This window comes from Aspergillus bombycis, assembly GCF_001792695.1.
Source record: "Aspergillus bombycis strain NRRL26010 chromosome Unknown contig00001, whole genome shotgun sequence".
NCBI classification, from domain to species: domain Eukaryota; kingdom Fungi; phylum Ascomycota; class Eurotiomycetes; order Eurotiales; family Aspergillaceae; genus Aspergillus; species Aspergillus bombycis.
This window is the reverse complement of record NW_019170003.1, coordinates 290,154-309,086: the sequence shown is the minus strand read 5'-3', so window position 1 is coordinate 309,086 and position 18,933 is coordinate 290,154. Positions and strand designations below refer to the sequence as shown.

General features: G+C 47.8%; 9 protein-coding genes across 9 annotated transcripts; 6 read left to right on the top strand and 3 right to left on the bottom strand.

The window, feature by feature from the left end:
* Nucleotides 1–252: 252 nt before the first annotated feature.
* On the top strand, nt 253–1,867 carry ABOM_000115 (terpene synthase family protein; the record flags this gene model as incomplete). The annotated part of the gene is made up of 9 exons (XM_022527245.1): nt 253–422; nt 481–604; nt 680–698; nt 764–958; nt 1,022–1,181; nt 1,227–1,316; nt 1,374–1,407; nt 1,462–1,685; nt 1,744–1,867. The coding sequence occupies 9 exons, from the start codon at nt 253–255 to the stop codon at nt 1,865–1,867; spliced, it is 1,140 nt and encodes a 379-aa protein (XP_022394871.1).
* Nucleotides 1,868–2,562: 695 nt separating this feature from the next.
* ABOM_000114 (uncharacterized protein) lies at nt 2,563–2,986 on the bottom strand (the record flags this gene model as incomplete). Its single annotated transcript, XM_022527244.1, has 2 exons — nt 2,563–2,624; nt 2,686–2,986. 2 exons carry the CDS (start codon nt 2,984–2,986, stop codon nt 2,563–2,565), a joined length of 363 nt encoding a protein of 120 aa, XP_022394872.1.
* A 2,184-nt stretch (nt 2,987–5,170) lies between these two features.
* On the bottom strand, nt 5,171–8,128 carry ABOM_000113 (terpene synthase family protein; the record flags this gene model as incomplete). The annotated part of the gene is made up of 4 exons (XM_022527243.1): nt 5,171–6,772; nt 6,825–7,111; nt 7,166–7,271; nt 7,322–8,128. The coding sequence occupies 4 exons, from the start codon at nt 8,126–8,128 to the stop codon at nt 5,171–5,173; spliced, it is 2,802 nt and encodes a 933-aa protein (XP_022394869.1).
* Nucleotides 8,129–9,225: 1,097 nt separating this feature from the next.
* ABOM_000112 (putative cytochrome P450 oxygenase) lies at nt 9,226–11,041 on the top strand (the record flags this gene model as incomplete). The annotated part of the gene is made up of 5 exons (XM_022527242.1): nt 9,226–9,514; nt 9,563–10,416; nt 10,480–10,587; nt 10,646–10,812; nt 10,867–11,041. 5 exons carry the CDS (start codon nt 9,226–9,228, stop codon nt 11,039–11,041), a joined length of 1,593 nt encoding a protein of 530 aa, XP_022394870.1.
* Nucleotides 11,042–12,169: 1,128 nt separating this feature from the next.
* ABOM_000111 (sulfotransferase family protein) lies at nt 12,170–12,975 on the top strand (the record flags this gene model as incomplete). Its single annotated transcript, XM_022527241.1, has 2 exons — nt 12,170–12,505; nt 12,643–12,975. 2 exons carry the CDS (start codon nt 12,170–12,172, stop codon nt 12,973–12,975), a joined length of 669 nt encoding a protein of 222 aa, XP_022394867.1.
* Nucleotides 12,976–14,380: 1,405 nt separating this feature from the next.
* On the top strand, nt 14,381–14,788 carry ABOM_000110 (uncharacterized protein; the record flags this gene model as incomplete). Its single annotated transcript, XM_022527240.1, has 1 exon — nt 14,381–14,788. The coding sequence occupies one exon, from the start codon at nt 14,381–14,383 to the stop codon at nt 14,786–14,788; it is 408 nt and encodes a 135-aa protein (XP_022394868.1).
* Nucleotides 14,789–15,400: 612 nt separating this feature from the next.
* Nucleotides 15,401–15,889, top strand: ABOM_000109 (nucleoside deaminase; the record flags this gene model as incomplete). The annotated part of the gene is made up of 1 exon (XM_022527239.1): nt 15,401–15,889. One exon carries the CDS (start codon nt 15,401–15,403, stop codon nt 15,887–15,889), a length of 489 nt encoding a protein of 162 aa, XP_022395090.1.
* A 208-nt stretch (nt 15,890–16,097) lies between these two features.
* ABOM_000108 (uncharacterized protein) lies at nt 16,098–16,955 on the bottom strand (the record flags this gene model as incomplete). The annotated part of the gene is made up of 2 exons (XM_022527238.1): nt 16,098–16,666; nt 16,733–16,955. 2 exons carry the CDS (start codon nt 16,953–16,955, stop codon nt 16,098–16,100), a joined length of 792 nt encoding a protein of 263 aa, XP_022395089.1.
* Nucleotides 16,956–17,725: 770 nt separating this feature from the next.
* On the top strand, nt 17,726–18,873 carry ABOM_000107 (uncharacterized protein; the record flags this gene model as incomplete). Its single annotated transcript, XM_022527237.1, has 2 exons — nt 17,726–17,941; nt 17,998–18,873. 2 exons carry the CDS (start codon nt 17,726–17,728, stop codon nt 18,871–18,873), a joined length of 1,092 nt encoding a protein of 363 aa, XP_022395082.1.
* Nucleotides 18,874–18,933: the final 60 nt, after the last annotated feature.

The following is an 18,933-nucleotide window of genomic DNA, read 5'->3' as shown; positions in this document are numbered from 1 at the left end:
TAGGTGAATACCTAAGCCGCAAGCGTAAATTGTCTAGGCATGTATTAAGGATATCTCAGAATCATATATATCCACTATTTAGGGCGACAAAAAATGCTGAATGTAACCATGTTCTATATTTGTCTAGGCCACAGTAAGGTGGTGATTTTACAAATTTTTATGTGCGTAGAGAAATTTCCTGGCAATATCTGACCACGCTGACCATTTTTCTAACCACGGCGAGCTGTATTTTCCTCGTTTACCTGGGCTACTATGACTCAATTGAATGAACTTCCGCTGTCCTACGCAGCTTTTAGACGGAATCTGCAGGGTCAGGATGTTAGTATTCCTAATATCTATAACCTATTCCCTGAATGGGGACCGAGGATACATCCCGAGTACCAAAGGGCAAGGAATGAGATTCTAAACCCTTGGATTAGTCGGTCAGTGCCCTAATCTCACAAACGTTAGGGAGGACTAGAAGTTGAAGAAGAATAACAGCTGGGTGGATGATGCGAGGATCAGTTGCAAGCTTCAAAAAGCCGAGTTCGGTCTCTTCGCTGCCATGTTATGTGCAGAAGCTTCATTTGAGAAGCTCTGCACGGTAGCAAAATCCTTTGCATGGGTAAGTTGGCTATTCTTTCGATTTGTCGGATTCATACTCTTACTGCTGACGCTGCGGCCTTATATAATGATGCAGTATTTCATCTGGGATGACAGTAGGTCGAACGTACTGGGTCGTACTCAAATACCCCGGCCGTATTCACTAACCTCCTCTGAAAAGTCTTCGATTGCGGTTCCTTGAAATACAACTCCGAGGGCGCAAAATGCTACCGGCAAGCAAGCATAGAATATTTTGAGCATCAACTCCTTGATGCGCGAGACCCGCCTGACCTGTCGCCGTTTACGCTTGAATTACAGAAAGCTTTACTATGCTGGGATGAAGTAGGTTCACACATCCGTGAAGTCTGTTCGAAAGGTACGGCATGGGTCTCCGTCCTTCCCTAGAAATTGCATGATCAAAACTTAGAAGGCATATCAGAAACTCGTGCCATTCTTCTGGACCGCATGGTTGAGTATGTTGCCAGTGTGGATAATGTGGACAGTCTGTACAGTAACAACAGAAGAGTTCCTTCCCTCCAGGAATATTGGGAGCGCCGAGAATGTACAGCAGGTGTTTACCCGGTCATTGCCACAATTCCGTATGCGTGTCTTCCGATTTCCAGTGATTTGTCTAACTGGTGCAGATTCGCCTACGACCTCGATATTACTAAAGCCACCGTTGAGAATCCTTACATGAAGAAACTGTGGAAACACACCTCCTACCTGGTCCACATGTATGTTCTTCCTGCTAAGAGAAGATTGTATCTAGGTTAACACCCGGGCCCTCATAGAACAAATGATATGTTCTCCATGCGAAAGGAAATTGTATACTATTGTTCTGTCTGGTGGGTTCTAAGCGGCAGCTGATAGGTCAAACAGAATGACATGCAGATCGAAAACCTCATCCCGATATTGATGCTAAATAAAGGGATCCAATGCAATGACGCAATGCAAACAAGCTACGCATTCGCAACGGAAGAAGCCTCAAAGTTCCAAGAGGTAGAGAATATACTTTCACTGGGGCTGGGTAAAACCTCAACGCAGATTTCAGATGCTTTTGTGAGGGGATGTAAAGACGTTGTGATGGGGCTCATCCACTGGAGGTAATGCTTACTGGAGTATAATAATACGGAGGAATCTACTACTGACACCGCGGTTCAGCTATTCTGGTACACGATATTTTCAAAAAACCGAGATTGGTGCAGACTATGTTATTCGGTTCCAAATTGGTAGTTCCCAAAGAGATGCCAAGCAAACAAGCTTGAATATGGCCCGGTTGACTTGAACGATTTTCTCAATATCTGGCTTGTCGGTAACAACTGCTCTCACAATTCGGGTACTATCCAGCCTTTTGGGTACTGTGAAGGGAAAACGGGGGAAAAGGATTAAAGACAAAGGAGCGGATGTAACCCAGGATGTATCTATCAGATCGGCTCAATAAGAAGATGGACTGAGAATGACTGAATCAACTGATACGTTTTCTTTTCCTTTCCTATACGCACTGTAACGAATTGTTTCAGTGGCCCTAACATTCCAAGCTGGTCTGGGGTTGAAAGGTTACATCATGGGTGGAAAAATGGTCGAATGCGCTTTGATGATGCTCGAATCTATCAGCATGAGTAGACGAAGTCACTTAGGAATGCCAGAATTAGGCCAATCTCTGAGGAATAATCAACATGAAACATATCGGAAAGGCATATTTACACATTAACTCTGGATTAGCCAAAGAGCAACGGCGTAATCATGATTTCCATCAGTCTGAATACCATGGCCTACAATAAGAATACTTAAGACACCACTCATGTATATACGCTCGAGGATTGAAATGCAGTCGTGCTAAAGCTCATGCTAAAAGCGATTACCAGCTGTATTGCTTCAGCCAAGAAGCATATGTTGAGTATGCTCCACCATCCATTGCAGTTGTTATACCTACTACCAAACCCCCCTTATTTGAAACACTCTCCATTCTCCATGTTCAACTTAGACAGCGGCCGCCCATAGCATGTAGCCTTCCCGTTCTGTACACACAGATAGCTCGTCCCCTTACAGTTATGAGAAGACTTCCAGCCCAGACTGTTCTTGGGATCACACTTCCCCTTATACTTTGCTTCGCCTTCTTAATCTTAGCACAGTTTGAGCAGTGACTAGGGGCGAGGGGGTTGATCGCATCGGCATCGGTCTTGTCTTGGATATTACTATCCTCATCATCGTCCAGGGTATATGTGGTGACGGTCTCCCATTCCTCGTTTGTATCTCGTGCTTCGAGATTATTCGCGGCGTCATTAGTTGACACCTCACGGAGCTCGAGACTTTTGATTTTGTTTGGGTCACATTGCGGCTTCGCTACGGCGGCGATTGTGAGGACGAGCAGGGCTGTGTAGTATACTGGAAACTTTAGAAGCATTTTGCCAGAGTATTCCTGCGCCAGAAATCAGCCCTTTGCGTGCTTGATGGGTGATAGATAGTAGATCAGTTCCAGCATCATAGGGCAGGAAGAGGGAAAATGCAACGAACAGAGGGAATATGAATATGAAAATAGCGAAGAAAGGAAAAAAGGAATAAAATAAGGGTAGAAGCCTTGGGAGAAGGAGACTGGGAAGGTAAGGGCATACCGTCCAGATATGGTGGCTATTGTCCAACAATAGATATCTATACAAGACGAGAAGCAACAATTAACTTGAAACGTAACCTGTCTCTACGAAGGATTGGCACCACCCCGAGATTATTGTCGCATTATTTATATTCTTCACACTCCAGAATGCTCACAGGCTGACCCAACTAGTACCAAAGTCCCCCTCGCTCTCTATCAGACATGCCACATCCTGGATGTTTTCTAGCCTCGACCAGTCATACCCATTGGATTGTGCGGAGAGAGCGACTGCTACGGTAAATCAAACTGGCCAAGGGTTGAGTCTAGACTGTATCTCTGAGTCTATTCACACTGAAAGCTTTCCCTCAAGCTAAACTGTCCAATAATGCGGATGCGATGCTGCTGTTGGTTGCTGTCATGCAGAGCTAAGAATGGGCCTGGAATCGTTGTCCTCTGCTATCAACTCTGGAAACAAGGAAAGAAACAGTTGTTTGTCAATATTGAGACAGCAAGAGTCGTGGGGTCAAACAGGAGCTTGGCGGGCTTGGGTTACATCGAGCACTTCGAGGCTGCTGGGGCTGAAGACTCGTTGAAACACAGCGAATGACAACTGTATAAAGAGTGTCTTACATGCAGGTGGAGTACCTAACATCGAATAATGGCTGTTCTGTATCCGCCCTAGCATGGAGAGGAATTGGAGGACCTACCTATGGGTAGAAACCATTCATGCAGGGTGTGACAGAGGTAGGAATATCATTCTGTAATCCGCGCATATTGATCTACTAGCTGACTTCATAAGTAGAAGTCAGTCAGCCTCGAACATACGCTGATCACCCGACCACTAATAAGAGGGTGTATTATACATCTTTGAGGGGGGAGTGTCAGCACAAGCATGCTTAGTGCAGAAAGGGGTGGCCTTCCGCTGCAGAACATCCAAAGCGGGATCCTATAGCTCTGGTGGCTATGATTGACGATGCCGATTGGATGCTGCACTCTTGGACACGAATGCATACAGAAAAGTCTGTAGATGCCAGGGTCTACCAGCCTGCTATTTCTCTGCCGGTAAGATGTCTGATGATCCTACATCCCATCAACTACGAAGGAGGATGGCATGACAAACGATAGCCCTCCTTGAACATCCATGGGGATGTTTGTCCCCCCTGTCATTGTCAAGGAAAAGGCGCATTCTTACATGCGTCACTAAAAAGGTATATACGTAATACGACAGCATGTCAGCTGGCCGGTAGGCGTCTCGCCTTCTACAATATTCAACTTGTGACCCTTGAGGGGCTTCGTTGGGAGGTGCTGTCCATTTTCTGATTATGGAAAATAGTATAGCCAGTTTCTTACTGACTATAGGCCCCTCCTGGATTGACACTAGATAGAGGTATCTACCTGATCTATAGTCCTTATAAGGACTTCAATATCAAAATCTAATGTCACCTTCTTAATGCTATGAATATCGAGTCGGAGAAGACCCCCGGGGGATACATCCCAGCGGCTCCAAAAACTGCGACGGTGGCTGCCCATCTGTGACTGAGATTCGAGTGCATTTTACTAATCAAAGACTTGGAACTCTTGTATTGTAAAAGTCTTCACGGTGTCCGCCAGACTGTGCAATGTGTCTACTATATCTAGCCAAAACTCACAGAATTATCGAGTTTTGAGTATTGGCGTCTTTGAGGGGACTTCTCTTGTTCGATACCATGTTTCCGTTAGAATACATCTACATGTAGGGTTGAGATCGTCTTTTTGAATTCTCTATTGCTCTTATATACAGGATATTCATAGAACAAGATTGAACCCACTACATTATCAACTTAAGTATTCCACTTGGGGCGCCGAAGTGTTATGAAACATCTCTGTCAGACTGTAAGGGCCAATGCTATGGTTAATTGCCCTGTATCAAGCATCATGGTATCAATTGCGTATCCCCTTTTCAGTAACCAGAGAGAGACCATCGCGATAGGCATTTTATCCATTCCATATACATGACCGTCACGTCGCCGTGGTGGAGGCGAAAGCATACTTAACACAGGTTTCAGGATAGATCACACAACAACGGTAATACATTTGTAAATACAGCGAGATCTTTTGACGACCGGAACTTTCCAAAATCTGTGATAAGTCCTCTAAACATAACCGAGTGCATTTGCGCTCGTACTCTGCGAGCTGAATCAACTGCGCCCCCACATCACCACCTGCCTCGAGGCTTTGAGGGGACGAGAATTCGGGAAAATTGACTGAGTTGAGGTTTGATGAGAGGCGGTCTCGCTCAATGCTACCGAAGTCATTCCAAAGCCTGTGTTCCACGGATATGTGCCGCCATAACTTCTCGGCGAGGTACTTTTCTTTGGCGGTAGTGAAGACGTCCTCACCATTCCCAATCTTACAAAGAAGCGATTTGGAAACAAGTGAGCTCTTGACGTCATAAATAGCACATGTATGTAGCCAGGTATAGAATGTCTGACCTGTACTGACAACAACACGCCCTGTGTCAGAATTTCCAAGGTCATTGTTGAGTGATCTACGCGCTTTCGCTTGTTGTGTCGCAGTCAAACTCGCCATCTTCAATTCTTGTTGCAGGTTGCGCCTATCATAAGGACTAGCATTCGCCTGGAGGTTGTCATCTAAAACAAAACGGAACCAAGTTCCTATATCTTGTTGTACCCTCTTGAGACGAACGAGGGTTGCCTCATCTATATTGGAGATACTCGTTCTAGACGAAGGTTCGTGGACAGAGCTATCTTTGCAAAGATCGGCTTCATGGCACAGTTCATCAATATAGTCGACTATAATGCCGGTGGTAGAATCCGGTAGATTCCCCAAGGACCTTTCCATCAAATCGTCTTCTTGGAATATACCAATGGAAAGCTCTACCATGCTGTAGATTATCCGTGTACTTAGGAGATACTCGGGGCTTGAATTGTTGGCCATTGTCCAGAAGCAGGCGGCATATTTAATGTATTGCTCTCCGAGGGCTTTTCCGGTGGAAAATACATCCAGCGTCTTTAACCTGTAGCTGAAGAGAATTGCTTCTATAACTGAAGCTTGTATAACCCACTCGGGTGTCTCCATCTGAGATGGCAATTGAGCAAAGTAATCTGTCATCTTGCGAACCATTGTAGTTGAAATGTCTCCAAACTGATGAGGTATTTCGGCAAGTCTGTCGAAAGTGCCGGTAGACTTCACAGCAGCCACGATGTAGGAGTCTGACACAGTCGGTATGGCATACAAGGTTTTGTCCAGCCAAAGTAGGTCGTCTGTCGGTGACCGTTGGCCTTTCGTCAGAATGAATTGGACACCTTTGCTAATGGCGTTTTTAACCTCGGCTGATATCACGTCTGTGAAGCTAAAAGACGCCACCTTTTTCAGGATCAGGAGCGCATAGGCTGTCTCTTCAGCCGAGCCCGAGCTTCCCCAGGATCCATCTTGATTTTGGGTGCGCAATGTTCGGAATAGGGATTGAAATAATGTGATCGGGAGTTGAAATTTCATAAGATCGTCGGGTAATGCGGCCAAGTGCCCTTCACTCCAGCGCTGGATATAGGACATCAAGGCTTCGCATATTAGCATTGTCGGGTAATAGGGTGAGATGTTCTAAAATCCTTAGAGCCAAGTAGATGTTTCCCAATATTCCAGTTCCACATACCCATTTGTCCGTTACCATTCGGTCACAGTGAAACCATGCCTCGCACAGGTAGCGAATACATTTTTCAATCTGTGGTTGGTAGCGCCCATCCGTGGAAAGTAACATCAGAGCAGTGAGAACGTTAGCATTGGTACTTATGCTAGTATGGGCCTCGTATAGATATGTTACAAAATGACTTTCTCGTTCAAATCGGTCGATCAATGCCTGTGGTGAGTATCGTGCTCCCTGAAGCACAAGGGCTGCTAAGGCCTTGGCTGTGTCATCGGCGTCAGGACATGCCTTCGGGACTGTTCACAGTATGTTAGCGAAAGGAGCCAAAGTCTAGATTGACGGCACTCTACCAAACCCCACTAGTCCATGTAGCTCAATTTCGCTTTCGATCTGCTTGCCAACTTCTTTAAGACTGCTACTTGGCTCAATGCCATGGCGCATCAAGTTCGTTGTCACCTTCCTGGATTAGAATTTCCATCAATGTTAACGAAGCAAATTGAACGTACCCATGCCCATTCAAATACCGTGGTTGGAAATCCTGCAGCCACAAGCCCTGATCCATGGCCAGCTCCATTGGATATTGCACAGTTAATGTATTCCTCGGCCTCACCATCCCAAACAGAATTATGCATCAGATACGCTGCTGTCGCAGATGGAGATGCCAACATGCTGCCAAGAACTTTATAATGGGACAGCCCTTTGAAGTCAATCTTTCCAATCAAAGCTTCCAACGAATGCAGAAGTGAGGTTTGTTGGCCGCTGAAAATGGTATCGAAGTTGATCTTTGAAAGTTTCTTCGATTGGAGCTGGGTCAAATATGTTCGATCAAAGTCGAATGTGTGTCCCTCCGCTTCCAGGAGATCCAACAATGCCGGTAACCGAAGCTCTAGACTAACGGGCAAAGTACATGCTGTTAGCAAGTCGTTCAGCCCTTTCAAAGCAGTATCTAGAAATGCCTTCGCCTTGAGGATTCGTGTGTTGAGGTCTTGACGGGCTATGCCACAGGAGTCCCTCGCATGTATTTGCAGTGCAAGGAGAGCTGCTAATGTGCTGGCAATGGAGTCCAATTCAGAAGTGGTTTCACCCCAACTACCACGATGGCTTTGTCGCTGACGAAGTGCCTGAAAGGCAGCTGGAAACGCCCAGACAGTGTTACCTGGGGTCGGCTTTCTGACCATTGAAATCCATGCAGTATCGTATTCATTCCCAGACATTGTACCCAGTCCGTAGGTTGGATGGTAACCCCTATCCAAGCTCTCAAACAAGCTTCGTTCCCTCATATCGACAAACACAGCCAGTGGATTGTCACTCATATTGCTTGATGGATACCCAAATGTTGAATAAACGGAAACTATACTTGAATGGCTGATGAGGTTGGAATGGGCCCAGAAACGCCTGGTTTCGGCCACATCTTAAATAACGATTACAAGCATGCGTCCACCTCGTCGGGATTAGAAGACATGTGCGCCCTTCAGTAGGCTATCTACGTAATACATCACCGCGGTATTGGGCTAAGAGTGACCTATGGAGTCTCTTGGATACGAGCTGCTCATAAGTCCCATGCCGGTTGGGAGTTTGCCTATTCTGGAACTGTTACCAGGCGTTCTTCGGCTGCACCCGGTATCCCAAATGCCAGGAGTTAGCAACAGGGGTTTGCCACTGCTTGAGTTTGACGGTAGGACAATGTTTTAATACCAAACTACCGGGGGAACCTACATACGTGTATTACATCCGGAGGTTATACTTTTGCCTGGACAATGCACATACCTCCCTACACCTATCTTATCGCCATCACTGCTTGTAGAAGTTGGTGGTGTTGCAGTGAGAGAGTTCCCTCATAGCTGCTTGTGCCTTGTTGGACATACACAAGATCAGGTCTAGGTACACTAGTTTGTTTGGCTGTATTCATCAATCAGTTGATCGAGATTATATTGACCTGATAGCCTAACTATTGAAAAGTCGTAACTATGTCAGAGATCACCTAGTGATTCGGCCCAGAGACTATATCGTCCGTTGCAGGAAGGATCCTGGTTCCGCATACATTATACCTGGTCCTCTCTGCATGATCAATGCCACTCGAAAGGATGCTCTCATGAGCACATGGTCTCGTTTTCAATTCCCTCGGTTATAAAACGATCGGTATTGAATAATAGTGCTCGGTGTTACAAGTCACTCTATGGGTCGTTGACCAGCTCTTGGTTATTGTGGTGTAAGGATCTCAACACTTACTTTGATAAAGTTATTTTATTTTGTTTTTCGTATTCTTCTTTTATTTGTCTAGGCTTTAGTACTGCTCAGCCGAAAGTTCCTCGGCCTGGGTATAATGTCTAGCACGAAGGACCGCACTGTACAATGTTATGTACCGTAGACTAGCAGTAGTACCTTAGGTTGTGAAACCCATATAATACGTATGCTTCCTCATTTCTCCGTCCTACAACTTGCAAATGTTCCCGAAATCATGGGTCTCATTACGGCCACCACCGTTTTGGCTTCCGTCAAGGAGCACTTCATTATCTCTATCATACTGCTCTTCTCTGTCGCTTTGATTGTGCGGTCGATTTATCGTCTATACTTTGACCCACTCCATCATATACCAGGTCCTAAGCTTGCAGCAGTCACTCATCTCTACGAGTTCTATCACGATGTCATCCGCGGTGGATTGTTCATTTGGGAAATCGAAAAGATGCATCAGGTCTATGGTATTGCCAGCAGCTGAATAACCGCACTGCATCCTTACCATTGTATAGGCCCCATCGTACGGATCAACCCCCGTGAAGTCCACATAAAAGATCCGTATTTCTATGACGAACTCTATGCTCCAGCCCACGGGATACGAGACAAAGATGCCAAATCCGTCGAGATATTCAGTTCCCCCACCGCGTTGGTTTCAACAGTTAGCCATCATAAGCATCGCATGCGCCGGAAACTGCTCACATCCTTCTTTTCAAGACGGTCGATCGAGAAGATTGAGCCTATTATCCACGAGTCGCTTTCGAGGTTCTTAGATAGCCTTATTACAGCGTACAAGGAAGACTCCGTCGTAGAGCTCATCGACAGACTCCAAGCGTTGACAGGCGACGTCATCACACAATATGCCTATGGAGAGAGCTATGGGCTCCAAGACCCCGAGAACATCGGAAGGGGCATTGTCAAGGTGGTTCAGGAAGGGACGGCGCAAATCCACCTGCACAGGTTTTTCCCTCTCCTCCAGCGAGTTTTGCGATTAATACCCTCGTGGTTCATGACTCAGGTCTTTCCAGCCCGAGCGGCGATGTACGACCTGCTGGGTGGGGTAAGAAAGAAATCAATAGAGGTTCTTCGGGAGAAGGACACGTCCACATCTCAGAGGATGACCATGTTTCATGCTCTGACAGCTCCAGATGTCCCTCCCGAGGAACGAACGTTGCGACGCCTCGAGGATGAGGGATTGGTCCTGTTTGCTGCCGGCACAGAGACCACAGCGACTACCTTAGGAGTGGCTATATTCCACGTCCTCAGTGATCAATCGACCCTTCTAAAACTTCGTAGAGAGCTTGAACAAGTAATGCCCGCCCCGCAAAACCTGGTGACGTGGCGCCAGCTTGAAAGGTTGCCATATTTAGTATGTATAGTACTTCTCTGCAGTGCTCGTTCCTGGGGTCTTTGTTGATACCTCATTCCACAGAACGGGGTTATTCATGAAGCCTTACGCTTTTCTGGTCTAGCTATGCGGCAACAGAGAGTCTCAACGACGGACGTATTAAAATACAAGGATTGTGATATTCCACCCGGGGTATGTTGTCTCTTGATCAGATCTGGGAATAGCCGGCACTACTGATCAACGAAAGCAGACTCCCGTTAGTATGCTCCAACATTTCATGCATACGGATCCAGAAATCTTTCCTAATCCCAAGAGGTTTCACCCTGAACGTTGGGTGCTCGCGGCCGAGCGCAATGAGGGGCTTTCAAGATTTCTGGTGACATTCGGCAAAGGCACACGGTCCTGTATAGGAATGAAGTAGGTTGAAGTCACTTAATAACCCACTCCGCCCGCTAACTTCACACGCCCCAGCCTGGCTTATGCGGAATTACATACTGCCCTAGCAGCCATTGTCCGTCGATTCGATCTAGAACTATACCAGACGACTGCAGAGGATATACGTTTTGCGCGAGACAAACTACTTCCACGGGCCAAGGATGGACCCTGGAGAATCCGAGTGAAAATTGTTGGTATCCGTAAAGAATAGTACCGAGTGATTATGAATGCAACATGGTTAGTGTTGCTGAAAGGTCATTCTCTATGTTGTACACCCTTGGCATTGCGTGTTGAGGGAGGACCTGATTGAGAGCATTTATCCCCCTATATTTCGTAGATAGATTAGAAGAATGGGTATTTTAGTACTATCATCATCATCATCATTATTATTATTATTATCCATCCGAAAAGTTGAATTCTATCTACACGGAGAATATCAGATTATATGGAAAACAGTCTTGTTCATGTGAATACATAACAAAGGGCTATACGCACCCAGCATCCCCTGGAAATCAATCCCTCCTAACCCTGGAAACATTACGAGGACGGTAAAACCTGTGAGGAAAGGACATGCTAAGGCAAAAGCGAAGAGAAACTGAGACATTATCCCATGACCAGCTCGGTAACCACTCCCCAAAGCGCACATCAGCACGCTGCACTGTCTGTAATATCTCCGGTCAAGAATATCAAGTTGTCCTACTCAGCAGTTCCACAAATCCAACATCTCACTGTGTAATTCATTCTCATTCGATGGTCGGCCCGGCTCTAACATCGAAATGGACATATTGTTCTCAAAGAGAAGTCCGGTGAACTGGTGGTGTAGCTCCATCACATCTACGTGGGTGGCGGTTGTCACACGAAGTCTACACCATAGTCCAGGGACCAGAGCTTCCAGCAAGATCGAATTTGGCAGGACCCGGATCCTCGAATGCCGATTATTTAATAATTAATACCTGTGATGGTAAATAGCGGTGAGAAGATCACCACCAAGACTCATTAGATTCAACAGAGTAGCTCAAGTTTAGGGAAGATTCAAGGTCGACTTCTGTCGGGTCAATTTTGAAGTTCGAGAAGTCTAGGAATCAACCCTAGCTGAGCGAATCTTCCACCTTTGCGTCTCTAATATATTCAATTTCTTTTATATTTTCATAACGCATTCCGAGATCATAAATACCTCAGGTTGGTCGAACTTTCGATCAATTATTGGTCCAATGGCTTGATTTGAAATATAAATAGTAATCTAACTTAGAATGACCATGGGAACTCTATCCACAACTGCCCGTGTCTTCTGGACAATACCTCTCCGTCTATTTTGATTATCACCAACCCCAACCAGACCATGGGCCAAACCGCCTCGGTTCCCAAGCCAGGGACCCAGATCCAAGTGATCGGTGCCGGACTACCCCGTACTGGCACTGCATCCTTCAGCACTGCCTTGGCCATCCTTCTCGATGGCCCTGTCTACCATGGCGGCACCCAGATTACCCGCGGCTCGCCTTGCGAGTTGAAATCATGGATTCGCATCCTCCGTGCATGGCTGGAGGGCGATAGGGCCACAGTCTTGTCCCTCATCAAGGTTCGACTTAATGGCTATGCAGCTATCACCGACACTCCAGGCTGTCAGCTCCTTCCAGAGCTACTCCAGCTCTACCCGGATGCCAAGGTCATCTGTACTGTACGAGACCCCATCGCCTGGGGGAAGAGCATGAAACAGCTCCATAGCTATACACGCCTGTGGCTCCTAAAGGCTCTCCTCCTTCACTACCGGGGATGAGACATTTTGTAGATTATAGTTGGTTGGTGCGCCTGCAGTGGAGCAATCTGTATGCGGATGGTCGGCGGTTTAACTCGGAGAAGGAGGTGAGCGATACCATTCCCCAGGGGGTGATCTATTCCAGGCATGTGGCTTGGCTGCAGGAGAATGTCCCCGCCGAGCAACTGGTATTTTTTGATGTTCGAGAGGGTTGGGAGCCGCTGTGTAAATCGCTGCGCAAGGATGTCCTTACCGATATACCCTTCCCGCATGTCAATGATTCCGAGGGGGTCGCCCGCACTGCGAGGTATCATGCCCAACAGGCCTTGATCCGGTGGGCGGCGATCTTTGCTATCGCTGGAATTGCTATTACAGGCTTTATGAGGCTATGATGAAGCGGTATTAAGGTAAACTCAAATATTCTGGGAGATATTGGCAAACCATTTTATCCATTATTCTGCTTTACTACAGTGCCTATCAAGCCAGGACGATGTAGGCGAGACGCAACATATCAGGCTCTGATGTATTATTAGTGTTTTATTTCTATGTTATTGCGGCTGTAAGGGCTGAAGTATGTCATTTGGGTGACGGCTCTGGATTTGTCTTGGTAGCGAGTTGAATGTACTCGTTCAAGAGCATTCTACTTGCTCATGATTATACTCGATCAGGAACACTATATTGGTTTCTTTATTGGGAAATAGCGTGCAAGCCACGTCAGCCTGGCTGCAGCCTTCTGATAGAGTGCGCAATTCGAGGGGAATGCACCCATTAAGAATGACAGGTCTACTGTCAAGCGCACACGACGACATGGCCAGCCCAGGCTCGCAACAAGGCTCCTGCAACCCAGCGCAGAAGGCTGCACTTGTGTCTCCGTACCAAAAACTGCACTTGGCTATACGTTCTGCTAGTCGCTCATTCTCACCATTTAACCATTCGGGATTGCCAGGATAATGGTCTGTATATTATGGAAGATATGCCCGTAAGAGTTGCCGCAAGATGACGGCGAACGGAGACCCGTGAGAGGAACTGAGGGCTGCAATTACCATGGTGCTAAATTCTTGGTTGCGGACATGCCGTGATTGAAAAATTGCTCGGGGATTCCAACCCCTTGCATATGGCACAGGAGCAGGACATCTTCGCGTCCTCTACTAATACACGCCAGGCCCAAGACATGTTAGCTTTCTGCAACCCTAGATCATACTAAACATACTTCAAATTTAACTAAAAGCTGCTATCCTGACATCAATATGTCTTCTAGGGCAATTCGTCTGAAGGAAGAAACCCCTTATGCCGTGGGTTGGCGCTTTACTGTTTAGTCACATAGGCCTTCTGGGCCTACACCAGTCTTCGAGAACAGTTGTTGCAACACCGTCGCTGACAGGCTGGAAAAGGAGCAGCTTAGCCCAATTGAACGATGCCTACGCCACCCCCCACTTCCAGGTTGTGATGAACCAGATGAAGTCGACTTAGTCATTATCGATGTGATACAAGTGGGAGACCAACGCAATGCCCAGGTGTTGATTGTTGAGGCCTTGGGAGATATCCAAGGCCTGGACGAAAGCAGTTGCCAAATTTTACGACCCGCTTTACTTCGACGATGATGAAAGTTTCCTTAATCCTTTCTCTTGCGTGGACAAGCATTACACCCACGAGACAGCTACATATAAGGCACTCTCCGATTGCATGGGCAAGCAGATACCAGAATTCTACGGCTCTTTTTCCTTGTTTATATCGGTTGATCAGTTTCGTGCACGGATCGTCCGGTTAATTCTTATTGAGTTTGTGCCTGGGTTAACAATGCTCGATGCTGACCCAGCTTACTATGACGCCTCCTCGCGTCAACGGATCCTGAGGTCAGCGATTGATTTTGAAAGTCAGGTATATGAGAATGATATCTTACTCATAGACTTTAAACGGAGAAATATTATTCTGGTCGACGATGCATATGCAAACATAGATCGGAAAGTAGTCGTCATCGACTTTGGTGGAGCTCTCTTTGGGCGCACAAGGGACGACGCTGCCCATTTCAGAAATCGCCTATTTCTGGGGACCTATATATCACCTCTACTACGTTGGGAGTCATTCCCTATGGAGTTCGAGCGTTGGGTCAGCTGGAATTGGCAAGACTGGGTGGAGGAGACATATGGTGATACGAGGGAGTCGATAACCCCGGAAATGCGGAACGTCTTCTCCAAATCGCTCTAGATGCAATCTCGTCCAAGCTCATACCGTCAATGAAAGTCTTCTCGATCTGTAGAGGCTACGGCCAATTCAAAATGTACATTAGCGTGGCTTCTTGCCGTGGTCGTTCCCGGTGGGGTCCTAAGGGGCGAAGGTGGCACATAGTGTGTGTCGGTCACCTTCCAGTAGAGATCTTATGCATGAATGTGCAGGCTGATGAATCTACAAAGGGCATGGCATTTGGAACGGCCTTGGCAGGGTCCACCAAGGGCGAATTTGCGGGGTTTGGCGGGGACTTCCGAACGCTTCGGACTGGACGAAATGAGTCCCTGATATTTCTATTACTAACTCAGCCACTGAAACGGGGGGGTTTAAAACCCTTCAACAATCCGGTTCCTGCCTCCGTCTCCCTTGCATTCATGTCATAAGTCGATATTCTGCTGAGTATATACATCGGCGTAGCTTCGGTTCCAGTGATAAACGCTGTTTGGTGATCACTCAGGTACTCTGGACATGTACATACCTCCATACGGTGCAATAGCTAACGGTTGCAGGCTCAAACTCAACACTTAAAGAAGGAACTTTATCCCGTCCATATCGCATACTCGCCCTTGCAGAGTTCCAAAATAAAGCAGTATGGTCTCCGCCTCCGACATCGGTTATTTGCGCCGTTGCGTAGAGCTAGCCCGTGAAGCCCTTGAAGCGGGCGATTCCCCATTCGGGTCCGTGCTGGTGGATGCCGCCGGCAAGATTATCAAAGAGGATCGCAATCAGACCGTGACTCAGGCAGATGTCACCTGGCATCCGGAGTTCACACTCGTCCAGTGGGCCCAGAAGAACCTGACTCCGACGGAGCGCGCGGCTGCCACGGTCTACACGTCTGGCGAGCATTGCCCGATGTGCACCGCTGCTCATGCGAACGCCGGCTTGGGGCGGATCGTATACGCCAGTTCTACTGCTCAACTTGTGCGCTGGAGGACGGAGCTGGGTATAAAGGCTGGCCCGGTTGCCCCGTTGTCCATCAATCAGGTGGCACCGGGGTTATCTGTTGATGGCCCGGCTCCGGGGCTGGATGAGGAGGTTCGTGGGTTGCATCAGGAAAAGCAGGCTAGAACTGTATCATAAGGACTGGACTAGCCTATAATAGAAACAGCCACTACCCCGCGGGTTGATATGTTTTATGCCATTCGTGGAATGAACATTTCCATTGTTGTATGCTTTCCAGCCATGCTCCCAACTAGCATCGGTGGTACCCCTAGGAATTAAATTAGGTGAGATATGGACTTTATATACAATCGCCACATAAGGCATTTCAACATTACATCGCGTGCCATCACTGTAGCTCATATCTCCTACCCTGATGCCTGGATTCCCCAGGGACTTCAGCTGCGGGTTGTTGTTGTGGCGGCGGTGGCGGCTGGGAGATATATGGCTTCAGGAGGACGGTAGAATTGCCCGAAAGATAGCCCGGGTTTGTGCTCAACTTATGGCGTCGCGCGACCCGGCGACGGAAATACCATATCACGGCCCCAAGGACGAGTACAAAAGCACATCCGAGTCCCACGCCCACGCCGACTCCTACCGTTGCCTGAGGTGATAGCCCACCCCCGCTAGTTGTGCCTGAGGATGCTGTCGGTGATGCTGAACTAGGAGTCGTGGTTATCGAGGTGCTGAGTGAGAGCGTCGGCGATGTCATGGTTGTCGTCCCTTTTGTTGCAGAAGAAGAGGCCGTTGTAGTAGGATCCGCGTCGTTATTCGTGATATTGAAATAATGGCTGGCGAACAGATTCGCGCTATTGAGATCATTTGCGTCTCGGATCTGAAAGAAGAAGACATTTCCGTCCTTGAGGTTTCGTTGAGTTGAGACCACCCAGTTGTATGTTGTTACCCCGGATAAATTTGCTATTGACATCAGTCAGCGAATGTGAATCTTGGGATGGTAAGGTAGTTGCAGCGTTCATCGCGTACTTTGAAGCCACTCGTAGTCTGGGTTGTCATTCTGCCACAACATCAAGGAAAGATATTCGAGGCTGGTGGCCCATCGCAACTGCACTGTCTGGCCGAGTTCATACACCGGGTTATCCTTATAAACATGAATCGGGCCACCGGTTGGGGGATTATAGAAGATCCCTGGTTCGGCGGCAACGGGAGAGTAGACCAAAATGGCCAGTGCGAACCATAGCCTCAACATATCCTAAACCCCTCACAGGAAACCAAGAGACACCAGGACGACCAGAGGAGGCTGGCTTTCGTCGTTAACGTGGTAAGGTCAAGAATCCAGGGTATGATCGGAGAGATATTTGGCGAGAGCCATGATTCGACGGGCAGGGTTGGGCTTTTCATAAGGCTCCGGTTGCCCTAGCTGCGCTTAGTCCTGGTCTGATACTAATATAGCGTGGCAGGCTAACACACATTTAATGATACAAACCCTGGTACGGGTTTCTATTCTTCGCTACGCATGCCATCCCCCGGCCGTGTGCTCGCAGAAGGTAGAGCTCCATGGCCCTCGGTAGATATGGATGATTGAAGGGATATGCTCATTGAAGTCCACTGAGACCTATTTCTTTTATTGCCTTATCTCTTCGTCCGGAATTCCCTAAGCCAGGGGCAACACAGAGGCGACTCTTGATGTCCGAAAGGATGTTCAAGCCTAGGCCCTAGGGTCACACCAAACCTCCGTACTAAAAACTCGGTTCCCCAGCAAGCGCCAAGACGAGGGATTCTATTGGTTCCAACCCCTGTAACTAATATCGGTAGCGCTGGGATTTTCGTGGTTCTTATGCAACAAGGCTGCGCCGCAATATTGACCCTGAACGATTCGTTCTTCTCACGCACACTAAGGATTGCGGAGTTGGATGTCACGTTCTTCCGACATGAATTAAATTCCGTTCGACTACCCAAGCGCTACATTCGAACACATGCCTTCCTATACATTAATTAAAATAATTGAGGCAGAAAGCAATGTTTTTAGCGACACGCCAGTTGCTTTTTCTAGGAACAGCCGCGAGTCTTCTGCTGCTACTGTGGTACACGCAGAGAATCTTTGTATCCCGCGATCGAGAGACTTGGACGGTCTCACGGCCAGCCCCAACACCGACACCAACACCAACGCCAGTTGAGCTGGTCTCAACTGCTCCTAAGTCTCCCGTACAGAGTGCAGGCAATAGCACATTAGGTGTGAGTGCGCTGCCTCCAGGGACATCTTTCAGTCACAACGTGTTGATAACAAATAGTTTCAATCCATCCTCACCCTTTCCACTGGCCCCTCATGGAGAACAAGAGGATTACTAGCCGCAGCAAATCTTACGGGGTTGGATATTCAGATCCCACCCCAGCCACCGATCCATCCGAATCTCGTCCATGCTTTCGAGCACTTGGGGCCCGACGATGTCCAACACCCAAGCCATGGTGCCAGTATCGCCTGGCTGGCGCATCTTGATTTGATCAAACACACCATTCAAGCAGGCCTCGATACAGTCCTTATCATTGAAGACGACGTCGACTGGGACGTGTCCATCCGGTCGCAGATGGTCCAAATTGCGGAAAGTGTACGCAACCTAACCCACGTCGACGATCTTGACCAGGATCCCGCACCGTACGGGCGAGACTGGGAAGTCCTCTGGATCGGCCATTGCGGCGAGTACTGGGAAGAGCAGTTCGAAACGATTCTATATGACGATCCCACTGCGTGCCCCCACAGTGACTATTTCGGCTGGGCAAAGCCGTACATCGACCGTTTGCCGGATCGCCAACGCGCCGTATACCGGTCCTTTAATCCCGTGTGTTCATTTGCATATGCCTTGTCCCGAGAGGGCTCTCGGAAAGTGTTAGAACTGCTGGGCGGGGCGCAGGATGAGGCCTTCGATGTGAGTATGATGCATGCTTGTAAGGCGGGCCATCTTAAATGTATTTCGGTTGTGCCCGAGGTCGTTCACCAGTACTTTCCGGCCCAGTCGTTTGGTGTGAAGAGTGCGGTGGATATTGGCAATGGTCAAGAGCCGGGTCCGGAGGAAGCAGAATTTGAACATGTAATGGGCGCGACGGAGAATATTCTTGACAGCGCACGGTGTCGTGCGTTATGGGGCCAGCCGTGCTTGAGGACGGAGTGATGTAGATAATACTCTTATCATGTAGTATAATACAAGATTGTGTGATACCCTCACGTACAC